At 37.9% G+C, this 13,179-nt stretch overlaps 1 protein-coding gene across 1 annotated transcript in view; it reads right to left on the bottom strand.

The window, feature by feature from the left end:
* LOC126417020 (cohesin subunit SA-2-like) overlaps positions 1 to 13,179 on the bottom strand; it is a 486,856-nt gene that overhangs the window by 22,123 nt on the left and 451,554 nt on the right. The window contains exon 16 of the mRNA XM_050084909.1: positions 9,165 to 9,352. Coding sequence (XP_049940866.1) covers positions 9,165 to 9,352 — 188 coding nt within the window. The remainder of the gene's footprint in view (positions 1 to 9,164; positions 9,353 to 13,179) is intronic.

Raw genomic sequence — 13,179 nt, 5'->3', positions numbered from 1 at the left:
TGAGTCAATAATTAAATCACTGAAGACTAAGGACTCTCATGGTTATGATGGAGTGCCTAGCAGAATATTAAAGTACTGTGCTGCACATGTTAGCTCTGTATTTAGCCATACTCGTAATTTTTCCTTTAGGAATGGTCATTTTCCTGAACGATTAAAGTACTCAGTAGTAAAGCCGCTATATAAAAAGGGAGAAAAGGATAATGTAGGCAATTTTAGACCTATTTCTATGCCATCAGTTTTTGCTAAAGTTATTAAAAAGGTTGTGTATGTAAGGATAATTGATCATTTTATATCACACGATTTGCTATCAAATGTACAGTTCGGCTATGGAAGTCGTTTAACATCTGAAAATGCTATATTCTCTTTTCTATGTGAGGTACTGGATGGGTTAAACAAAAGGTTTCGAACGATAGTTAAATCAAAAAATATGCCTAAGGCGTCTGATTGTGTTGATCACAAAATATTGCTCCAGAAGTTGGACCATTATGGAATATGGGGAGTAGCTCACAATTGGTTCTCCTCTTACTTTGGCACCAGACAGCAAAAGGTCATTATTCACAATGTTGAGAATGGCTGAGATGTGGGGTGTGAGTGGGGTACGGTCAAGTGGGGGGTGCCCCAGGGATCAGTGTTGAGGTCACTCCTGTTCCTTATTTGTATAAATAATATACCCTCTAGTACTACAGGTGATTCTAAAAGATTTCTGTTTGCTGATGACACAAGCTAGATAGTAAAGGTTGTTGTGAGCAATATTGGCTGTTTCAAATAGTGCAGTTCATGACCTAAGTTAATGGCTTGTAGAAACAAACTAATACTAAATCACAGCAAGACTCAGTTTTTACAGTTCCTAACACACAATTCAACAAGACCTGACTTTTTTAATTTCACAGAATGGGCATATGATTTGTGAAACTGAACAGTTCAAATTTCTAGGTATTCAGATAGATACTAAACTGTCTTGGAAGTTCCATGTTCAGTATCTTGTTCAAAGACTTAATGCTGCAATTTTCACTATTCGAAGAGTATCAGAAATGAGTGATTGTTCAACATGAAAATTAGTCTACTTTGCTTATTTTTCATTCACTTATGTCATATGGTACTATATTTTGGGGTAACTCTTGCCATTCTAAAAGGATATTTTTGGCTCAGAAATGGGTGGTTCAGGAAATAAGTGGTGTTAGTTCATGAACTTCTTGTCGACCCCTGTTCACGAATCTGGGTATTTTGACACTGGTCTCTCAATATATATATATTCCTTACTGTCATTTCTTGTTTACAATATTAGCTTATTCCCAAGAATAAGCAGCTTTCACTCAGTTAATACTAGGCAGAAATCAAACCTGCGTTTGGATCGAACTTCCTTAACTCTTGTGCAGAAAGGTGTGCAGTATACTGCTGCATCCATTTTCAATAAGCTACCACTGGAATTCAAAAATCTTAGCAGTAATCCATGAGCTTTCAAATCAAAAACTGAAGAGTTTCCTCATTGGTCGCTCCTTCTATTCTCTTGAGTTCCTTTTTTGGGTCCATAAACATTTTATTTTTATCTGTTATTACTTTTATGTTGTAATTTCATGTACTGACACATTCCATGACCTTGGAGATTTGTTCCTCAGTTTGGTGCTATGAAACTTGACATGTAAATAAAAAAATAAATAAAAAAATATTGAACATTTTATCTGAATTCAGAGTTTGCAAGGAATATTATTCCTGTTTATACACGCAGTGTGTTTTAAAAACAGTTTCCACATCCTTGAGATAGTACCGGTCAAGACTAGAAAAACATTTCCTATGAAAGTATGCCCAGAAATAAATACCTGTTGAGATTTGGGGCATCCGTTTCACGACAGCATACCTGTTGACATTACAGGATGTGTTAACATGGTTAGAACTCAGTCTTACACATCCTTCATCCCTTGTGTTAAAAACATCAAAAAACTCAAGTGGACACACATGAATGTCCTCTGATTTGGTCACATGCATGGCATGTGTGCACTTAGCAGGTGAGTGTGGAGTACAATACCTTTAAATGCCTGCACAGCTGTAAAGCTAAATGATTAATCCTACAGCCACAAGAGATTTCCCAATTTTTCTGTATATAAGTGTAGACAAATTTTATTTGATAATTAAACAGGTGTATCAAAGGAATGTAATAAGAAAACCAACAACTGAACTTAGAAGTGATTTTTAATTGATGGCCAATGTACATAACGTGGGAAATGTGAAAACTGTGTTCAACATTACAAACACAGGAGAAACTTATTGACAAATATTCTGAGATACCAATCTTGAAACAGGGTTCCATACACATGTGCACAAAAATGTTACAGAACTGCTGGCACAAGCAGGTACATGTGAGGTGTGGGTGAGACTTGAGAAAGTATAAAACACAGCTCCCGATGTTCTTGAGCAACAGAAAAGGATGTAATGTGAAAATATGAATTTCAATGCTCCAGGGCAGCAGAAGAAGATTTGATGGGAAAATAACAACTTTTGATGTACAAACAGCCCAGAAATTACACCTGACATGATAACAATGTGCCACAGAATCATACAGAAAGAGCTGAATGCAAACGTGTGTTGCTTGTGGTTGAGGGGTAAAGGTCTAGTGAACATGGTGGTCATGCTAATAGACTTTCTCAATCAATCTACCTTTCATTAAATATTTCTATAGGTACTGTCACAACTGTCATAGGAAATCGTGTGGCATGGAGTCGTGTACAAAAAACCACATCTGCCCCCCTCCCTGCAAGGATAACTTTTTCCAACAGCACAGGCAACATGTTGCACAGAAATTAGTAATAATCTCATGTGTTAGTTTGTCAAGTCAAGTGCATGGCTCTATGAATCTGTCACCCACAACTACTTTCCAAATATTAATACTAAAATTAACTTGATGCCTTGCTTCCATGATGCTGATAATAAGTACCTGCACACATGTGCTTATTGTCATAATTTATTACTTCACGCAGAAATAAAATGCAAGCTGTGAGCTGCAGATCTTCAGTACTGTATCTTGGAATATACTGGCAAAACTGTGACCTGGCATGGCAGTCTTGTGGCCTGAGAGCTGGCCCACACTGTAAGTGATACAAATGAAGTAACTGGTTGTGTGGGAGTGTTGTGTGTTCGTTTAGTTACTCCAGTTCTTCACAGCCACAATAATCACCCCTCCAGAACCAGCTTGTGAACTATGTGAGATCTAGAGACCTAGGTGTCCTTTTTGCAATTAACGTATGGCGATTGCGATGGTAACGGTTTTAGGGCGCTCAACAGCAGGGTCATTTTCATGCTTGCTGAATATTTATGTAAGTTGAATTGAATTGAATTTAATTTTATTTGTTCCTGTAAGATTACATTGTGTACAGTAAATGTACATGTAATATAGGACATGCCAAAGTATTAACATTCTTTATCACTTATTTTTCTACACCTTTAGCTTACATTTTTACATCACTGATAATGAAAAACAACATATACAAATTTAATGGCATAAGTATTCTGCAACATCGTAAAACTCTTTTTCAATGAGATAGTCTTTAAGTTTCTTTGGAAAGTCATTGTGAAGTACACTATCTTGCAGGTTTTTGGGCAGACTTCTTAGTAGTCTGATACCAGAGTACTGGGGTCCTTTTTCTAGCATTGCCAGTCGATGGGGTATGCTCCGTACTTCATTCTTCCTTCTTTTATTGTGGGTGTGTACACTAGCATTTGTAATCCAGTCCTCACTACCTTTTGTGATGTACATTATTGTTTTGTATATATACAACGATGAAAAAGTTAAGATACCTAAATTCTTGAAACAGTTTCTGCACGTTTCAGAAGTCTTTCTTCTTAAAATGGTCCTAATTGCTTTTTTTTGTAATGTGAACACTCGTTTTTTCTCTTGTTTGTTTGAGTTTCCCCACACAGTCACTCCATACTGTAAGTATGGTTCGAAAAGTCCATGATACACTGTACACAGAAGGTTCTTGTCTGAATACTGTGATAGCTGCATCATTAAGAATATGACAGAGCTCAGTTTCTTACAGACATTATTAATATGTTTTTTTCCATTTCAGTTCATTATCCACAAGAATACCTAAGAATCTAGCAGATTCTACTTGTTCCAGCCTTGTTCCATCAACCTCTAAATCCATGTCTATAGCCTTTTCCTCGTTTTTAAACACTGCATACATAGTCTTTTTTTAGATTTATAACCAGTTCATTTTCAAACAGCCATTGAGCTGTGACATTTGCAGATATGTATGCTCTTCTCTCAAGCTGTTCCATATTTTGGTCACTAATTAGTATTGTCATGTCATCAGCATGCAATATTTTCTTTTCTTCCTCCTGAACACCTATACCATTAACAAACACATTAAATAACAATGGCCCCATTACCGAACCCTGCGGCACTCCATATTTGATGGGTTTGGTTTCTGATTGGTACGAGTTTCCTAATGATACATACTGCTTGCGGTTGCACAAGTATGATTTTATCCATTCACCTGGTTGCCCCCGAATGCCATAGTTGCTTAATTTTTGTATCAGCATTTTATGGTCACTGGTGTCAAATGCCTTTGAAATATCCAGAAACATTGCAGAGACAACCTTTTTCTCATCTAAGGACTGTAAAATATATTCTGTTAGACTGGCAATTGCTGATTCTGTAGATTTACCCTTTCTGAAACCATGTTGTGGGGGTATGAGAATGTTATGTTTGTCCAAATAGTTAACTAATCTGGTATACATAGGCATTTCTAGGATTTTTGAGAAACCTGATATCAGTGAAACTGGTCAGTAGTTGTTGGGATCATCCTTATACCCTTTCTTGTACACTGGCACTACCTTCGTTATCTTCAGTTTTTCTGGAAAAATTGCATCTCTGAAAGAACAGTTTGCTATGTTCAGCAGTGGTGTTATTATCTCCTCACATACCTGCTTTATTACATGATTTGATATTTCATCATCATCAGCTGATTTCTTGGACTTCAGTTTCTGTACAGTTTTCCGCAATTCATCTTCCGTGACTGGTCTTAAGAACATAGTACTGCATGATGTTTTTGGTACCTTAATATCCTTCTGTTTTTGACTATGTCTTTCCAATTTTAAGTTTGTGGACCATGCCAAAAATTCTTTCTATATAATAAACTTTATTGTGAAAGTGCAACACTGTCTAAGGTAAAATATTATTTTTCATGAGTATGCCTACAATGTATCAAAGTTTTTTTCAGATAATTTAAATTATGATTTAAAACAATAAGTTTCGTGCTCTGTTTCATGCCTGGTTGCCCAAGAATCCTCTCAAGCAACCATTCTGATGGCAATACCAGTGCGGATGTCGGATCAACACACAATGCTGCGATGGAGTATTCTCAGCCTTATATCATTCTCCACACACAGCCTCCAAGGCACTGTATTACAGGAGTATGCCACCAGCCCCAGTACATTAAAACAAAGACTAAAGATATCAAAAATTGTGCATATTTCATCACACATACTCAAGGCAAAAAAACAACCACGCTACCTAGTGGTGGCAAATAAAGCCACTACACAGCAGTTTTTAGTTGACATGGGTTCCGTCTCTGTGTATCCTAGTGGGCACTCCAATGGCAGTGGGGGCCACAAATACAACTACAATCTTGTTGCAATAAATGACTCCCTAAAGCAGGCTATGGCTGGGAAACATTAAATGTGAACCTAGGTTTGAGGAGTGCTTCTGAGGGGTCTTTTACTGCTGTTGACATCAGCTGCCATATTATAGGCCAGGATTTACTGTCCTTCAGTGCCTCATATTTGACCTGTGGCACAGCTGTGTCTTGGACCGAACAACTACAGTAAAATCAGCTGACCAGTTAGCTCACTGCTGTGATCTGACTGTGCATTTAAGCACAGGACCACCTCCACTGCTGGACTTCTTAACAGAATTTTGATCAATGACACATTCCAGCAGGTGTACTGGAACCCACACACCACTCAACAGTGCACTATGTTCTAACTTCAGTTGGCCCTTTTCTTTTCCACACTACAGCATACAGCATCTTGTTTCCAACAAACTTCAGATCACTAAGGCAGAATCTGAAGTGATGATTCAGGCAGGCACAGCACAGTCATCACAAAGCAGATGAGCATAATAGTTGCACTTGGTTCCAAAGAAGTCAGCTGGTTGGTGGCCATTCAGTGATTATAGAGCACTGAATGCTCGAGCAATTTGCCACTGCTATCTGGTAGAGTACAGCACAGGCAAGGTTTATTGATGAGGTGCTAAGGGGCCTAAACTTCTCTTTCAACTACAGTGACGAGGATCTGTGGGCCACGTGGCTTGCATGTGATATCTTGATGTAGGCACTTTGTGCTATTTTTCAGTTGTGCACTTGGCTTGGCCACAGTACCATCTGCTGGCCATCTCGCGCAGCTGGGAGGACTGGTTCCGGGTCATAAGGAGTGAGGTACAGACACCAGTGAACAGCGGGTACTTCCTTCTTGCAGATGGTGCCAAGTGGTGTTCTGGGATAAAAATTTTAACTATTTAAAAACTGATTTGCATAATCTTTTCTCATTATTACTGAGTTGGATAAAATCATTTATATATGAGTCCTGCTGATTAATGTCACTTATCATTATTATTGTTCTGGGATAAATTTTTTTAACTATTTAAAGTCTAACGTTGTGAATAAAGTTTGTGATTTATTGTTGTGGGATAGAACTGCTAACTATTTACTGTGGAGATAACCTTTGGCTATTTAAAAGGGATGACTGCCTGAGTACCTTGTTATTAATTATTTTGAGGTTTGATACTTGTAGTCAGAAATTCCCTGTCATGGAGACAGGGAAACTGGAAAAGTTGTTTGTTAATTATAATCTGATTTAAAATACAGTCAAGTCATGTAACTATGGATGCTGCTGCCCTTGCACATTTTTCTGGACCAGCCATATAGTCAACAGCCACTTGCACTGCACCTCACATTGTTTTAACCCAAAGAAGCGGGTCATTTTGGTGGCATCATATTCACCAGAATAACACAAAAGTCATCTTCAAGAAGTTTTCTGCCACTTCACTGATAAAAGCTACTGCCAACCCATGTCCATCAAGGAATAAATAGCCACCCTGAGATAGTATCTGGTGCCGAAAACACTCTGGGAACTGTGATGCATCAGTATTTTATATCCCACACTGTTGAAATCCAGGTGATGGTACACTCAGTAGTAGTTGGTGCCACAGTGCATGTTTCCATACCTCTCATGTGGAATAACAATCTACAGGATGCGTTCAAAGCACACCAGGTGAGCTTCACATGGGTTGTACTGATCACACATCTTGTTGCTAAAGTCCCTTTGTAATATTTTCAGAGGCTTCAGCATATTCAAATGAGTTGTGATTAATGTCTGCCCATGCTGCAACAAACAAGATATATTTGTTTTCACAAACTTGGCCATGTAAAATGTCTTTGTGCACTGAGGTTCATTACACAAAGCTTTGGAGTTGCCTTACCAATACCCCTATTTGGTCAGGGAATAAGGTGACAGCTTGCTGACTCTTCAAGTAAAAGGGAGAAAAGAAAGTTATGTCCATTCATCTGTGTAAACCAGCTATTTGAATGCTGAAGACATCGATGAACTGACTGCCACTGCCACATAATGGCCTGTGTACATTCCTCACCACCAGCAACCACCAACTGGCAGCTGTCAGACATCCAGGCATAGGTGCTATGCTGTGTCTGATGTGAAGAGATGAGGGCCCAACTTTGATGATGCCATAGAGACTATGTGATTAGATCTGCACCCATGGATGATTTCAACAAAACAAGCTACTACTTCTACTTCTCTCTGAGCACAGAAGGGCTAAACCACTCTCCTTAATGACAATGAATAGTTCTGATACTATAGCGGCCTGCTACAAGTTACTTCGGTTGCCATAGTGAGACGAGATCAGGGGGAGACCCCTTTTGGCCTCACTTAGCAGGTTATCATTCTGAAGTACGGGGAGTTTGTTATGTTGAATTAGTCAGTTCTAGTTTGATTCCATGCAGCTAGAGAAATGGTAGTTGACTCAGGCAGTGTCATGCATACTTGACCAAGTCTAATATAAATGGGTATCGTAGGTGCCAAAAAAGTTAACTGGTGATGTATGATTGCTTTGATTCAACTACAGTCCACACAATTTGTGCACAATACAGCTAGAATGCTAGAATTGGTGGATCCCTGTGAAGAGAGAGCGTCTTTCTCCCTGTCTCGAAATCTGTATTTAGAAAATTAGAACAATTTTTGAAAAAGTTCTGCTCAAACCTTAATTCCTCTTTCCAATAGGCTTTGAATGCTTAAAAAATTATATTGTCCCATAAAAACCTAGGTCACTTCAACATATCCGTATATAAAAAGATACAAGTGTTACATCTATAACAAACTACTCACATATTCATGCACTAGCATTTGCCAGAAACTTTATTTCAATAATATAGAACTGTTAGTAAAATATTCAGGGTTTCACAGAAACTTAAAACTCTGCATCACTGCAATAAATGTTCCCTTGCTGGAGATTGCTCATTGGGACCCATCCTGAAATAACTAAATGCCTGGGCATGCTTCAGTTTTCATGGTTTGTTGTGCAAAGCAGTAGACCAGTGTGTGTCTTGGACAGTGACTTAACAACCTGGATCAAATGGGCACAACAAAAGAAAATAGATCAATGAAATAAAAAAAAAATTCTGTGCATGATTTGGATTGTTAGTCTACTTTCTGAGACACACAAATGTTCCACTACCATCTTCAGCAAACAGTTTGCACACGTCTCATCTTCACCAAATTGGTAGTTACATCACTTCTGAAGACACACAATGTTCAACCACTGTGTCTAACAGTGATCACTGAAGCAGGAGACCTTATTGCAACTGACTGGTCTCCACTCAGAGAACATTAACTGAAATTAGCAGTATGTCCAAGTAATTGTCTAGTCAGTGACAAGATCTACAAGCCTGATTTTATCAAGAGCTTCCTCAGATAAAGAAATAGCTGCAATTTGTAAAATGTCAATTGTACAAAATTAAAAATGTTACACTGTATCTAAACATGAAACATTAAAAAACCAAAGAAATGTCTGCGACATGATACTGTCAAAACCATATGAACATAATAAGTAATATCATCAAAGAATTAGAAAATAATATATTTTATGCAGAACTTACATATCGTCAACATCAGACATGTGAGTAATTTCAGCAAAGTCAGTAAAAATCTCCATAAAATCAAGATATTTGGAGCAGTTTTCATGCTGACTAATGTGAAAGATCACTCTCTTCTGGAGGGCAACAACAGCTTCTCGACATTCACTACTATTTGCTTCAAACACATCAGCAAATTTTTTTGCCATTCCCTGTGAAATATTTGATTATAAGGACACACAATCATAAAAAATATTACAAATCCAAAACTAGGACATCAGTAACACTAAAGAAACTTTATAGCCACAGTTGGGAACTCCACTCCCGTCATTTAACACATCACTCCTTCCACATGCAGACTTGGCATTCACATATCCTTCAAATGTCACATTTTTCAATCACAGTTTTTTTACTCCCACTGATATCCACTGGCCTTTTCCTCTACTATTCTGTCCCCACCACCTCTTTGCTTCGTGCATCTTAGTCCCTCCAAGTCGCCACACATCTATCCTTTCTCAAACTACACTCCAGTTAACCTTAACAACCATTGGTGAACAGTCAGTTTTGCCATGCCACAAGTGAGTGAATTTGAGTGTCAGTGCGTTCTGTGCATGTATGGGAATGTGTACGCAAACTAGAAAAACGAGCAGTAGCTCAGAAGTTAGCAAAGACAGGATGCATATGAGTGATAACAACAAGCATTATAATCGGAGTACAAGAAATGTTCAATTAGAATTAGTATCAATGATTTATACTTTTTTTACGTGTTTTTACTTTCTTCCATTTTTATCCTTGGTACACGTAGGTTAACAAAGTAACATTTCAAGACTACTAACAGAGAATATTTCACAATATTGTAACTAAAACCCACTGTAAATAGCACTTGAAATATATGTGAAATATTCGTCTAATAGTATTAAATGAATAAAAATTAAAATAAGATTGTCTCCAGTTAATAAAAACAAAGAAACAGAGTGTGAAAAATGCAATCACTACTCTATGAGTGGGGTATCTAATAAAAAAGCAACAAATCACACACAGCTATATATGCTAACAGAATTTTTAAAAAATACAGGAAAATAGTCCTTAACGCTACTTCACATCCAATGTTCTGTCCACATACACTCCAGTACCAAATACAGCAATTACTTACCTTTCTTAGTTTAGCATCGTAATGTGTGTTAATCCACTTTGGATATCGCTCAACTTTATAATGTCTTTCAAGTTCATTTCATACAACAGAAAATAATCCACAAAATGTGACTACAATCATGTAACAGCAGCAATTGTAATATTAAAAAATACAGATAAATAACTCAACTTCTATTCCTATAATGGAATGGAATTTCTTACAATGACTTGAGCAGGAAATTTAATTGTAAACAAGCAAGTTTCCATGGGAGTGTTCGATATATTTGTATGTCTTGTTTGTTGCAATTTGAATTAAAGGGTTACCTATGAGTGTGAGCAGCAACTAGCAGCTTGGTATGAGTAACACAGTAAGGGTACGAACCATTAGTGTAAATATTTTTCTACGCGAATAACTAAACAGATGCCCAGTTCCTGGCCCATGGCATTAATAAAATGTTAGTGATTCAGGTTACTTTATGGGTTCCATCGTCTCCTCCAAGGTGTGGAGCAAAGGCGTGCACCGGGAAAAATGGTACACTATGTGCTGAAATGTGGTTAACAGGTGCTGCCGACTGACTTGGCAGAAGCTTTGAGAAATAGCCAAGGAATAAATGAAATCAAACAATGGTAAATCCAGGATGTAATGTAACAATATTATGAAAAGGATAGTTGCTACTCACCCTATAGCAGAGATGCTGAGTCACAGATGGGCACAACAAAAATCTGTCACAATATAAGCTTTTGGCCAACAAGACCTTTTTGATTACACACACACACACACACACACACACACACACACACACACACAGAGAGAGAGAGAGAGAGAGAGAGAGAGAGAGAGAGAGAGAGAGAGAGACAAGCACAACACACACACACACACACACACACACACACACATGACCACAGTCTGTGGCAGCTGAAGCCACAAACGGTAGTGTGGCTTCAGCTTCCACAGACTGTGGTCATGTGTGTATGTGTTGTACTTGTGTGTGTGTGTGTGTGTGTGTGTGTGTGTGTGTGTGTGTGTGTGTGTGTGTGTGATCAAAAAGGCCTTGTTGGCCAAAAGCTTGAGCTTATATCGTGACAGTCTTTTTGTTGTGCCTATCTGTGACTCAGCATCTCTGCTATATGGTGAGTAGCAACTATACAAGGAATAAATGAATAATATTGTGAAAAGGGTAGAATGCTACTCACCATACAGATGAACACTGACTTGCAGACAGACACAAAGAAAAGAATGTTACACATTGAGCTTTCTTCCAAAGCCTTCTTCAGAAAGGGATAAACACACACACACACACACACACACACACACACACACACACACACACATCCCTCAGTGTTATCTCCTCTGGCCAGAATGCAGTGTGTTGCATTGAGTGGAAGTAGCAATCTGGAGTATGGTGGCGAAGAGGGAATGATAGCAGGTTACAGGTGAGGGAGAGAGGAGTCAGTGCTGGCTGCCTGGTGGAGTGTGCAAGACAGGGTTCATACTGAATTTATAAAATAAAAGTTAAGGACTTTTAAGCACTTTTTCTTTACTGACAGTAGTGCATTAGTGCTGCAGTGAGGTCAAGAATAAAATACACATGCACAAATAGATGACAACTTCATTGTAGTATCACTATAATAAAATTCAACAGTATCATCTTAATACAAATACGGTAAATTCTCTAAAAAATTATCAACACTATCCTTCGTTGCATGTCTGCTTGATCTTCAATAAACATTTTTCTTATTAAAGCAGTTAAGGTGAGTATGTCACATTTTATAATCCTCTCTGGAGTTTCTATCATACTGTAACGCATAAAACTAAATCCAAATGCATGAATTTTAATAAAACTGAGAATGAATTGTCAATAAGAAAAACAAGTAAGCACTAAAATATATTAATTAATTAACACAGGTCACAGAATAGATATAAAAAAAACAGTAAATCATAACATGTTTTTAAGTTCATCAGGTTTCCTTAATCGGGCTGTGTCTAATGCTGTGTCTAAAGCTTGAAACTCTTCTTTCTGGTTTTCTTTAACCGGGCTGTGTCTAATGCTTGAAACTCTTCTTTCTTTTCATGAGCCTTTTTCCTTAGTGCGTTACATTGTGAACAGTAAGAAATGATCCTTGTCTTTTCTGCAACCTCTGAAAGCTGATCAGCTGATTTGTGCAACAAAGAAATGTCAGAATCAAGGTGCATTCTTTTCTACTTTAAACCTTCCAACTGCTCTTGCAATTTGTGCTTCCTTTCTGATACTGTCTTGGTCTTCTGCAGCTGTTTTTGTTCCTCAAGATAAGCCATGGATTTTTTCCTTGCAGAAGATGCAGATGTCAACAAACCCTCAGTAATTTGTAGATTTTGTAATCCCTAACAATATTTTATCTCCCACTACCGGTAACACAATAATGAGTTTACATACAGAAAATGGTGTCAGTTATCAGTGCTGCATATAATCATACCCCCTCTCTATTCTACATGCCTGATGGGAACCATACCCCCATTCTATTCTACATGCCTGAGGTGGGGATAGCCTTATCCTCCTTGCCCTACATATCACGCAGTTGAGAGATCCTCATAACTGCTTTGGCCTCTGACCTATCCATGCAGTCCTTTTTCACCTTTTTATCTTCAACAGTTAATCAGTTTTTAAGTTTGAATGTAACTGCCACGACAAAAGTTAGGACTTATATGGACTGTAATAAAAAAGGACAAAATAACTACTTATAAGGACTTTTATTTCACAGTACAAAAATTAAGCACTTTTAAGAAATGTACAAACCCTAACAGAGACTAGGTGGCACGGCAAAGGTGCCAGCTGGACTGTTGTACCATCAAACTACAGACCGATTTCACTTTTGCCAGCATTCTCAAAAATTTTAGAAAAAGTAATGTACAAGCAGCCTCTCAACCATC

Source organism: Schistocerca serialis, chromosome 8 (assembly GCF_023864345.2).
Source record: "Schistocerca serialis cubense isolate TAMUIC-IGC-003099 chromosome 8, iqSchSeri2.2, whole genome shotgun sequence".
NCBI classification, from domain to species: Eukaryota; Metazoa; Arthropoda; class Insecta; order Orthoptera; family Acrididae; genus Schistocerca; species Schistocerca serialis.
This window is presented reverse-complemented; position numbering and strand designations above follow the sequence as displayed.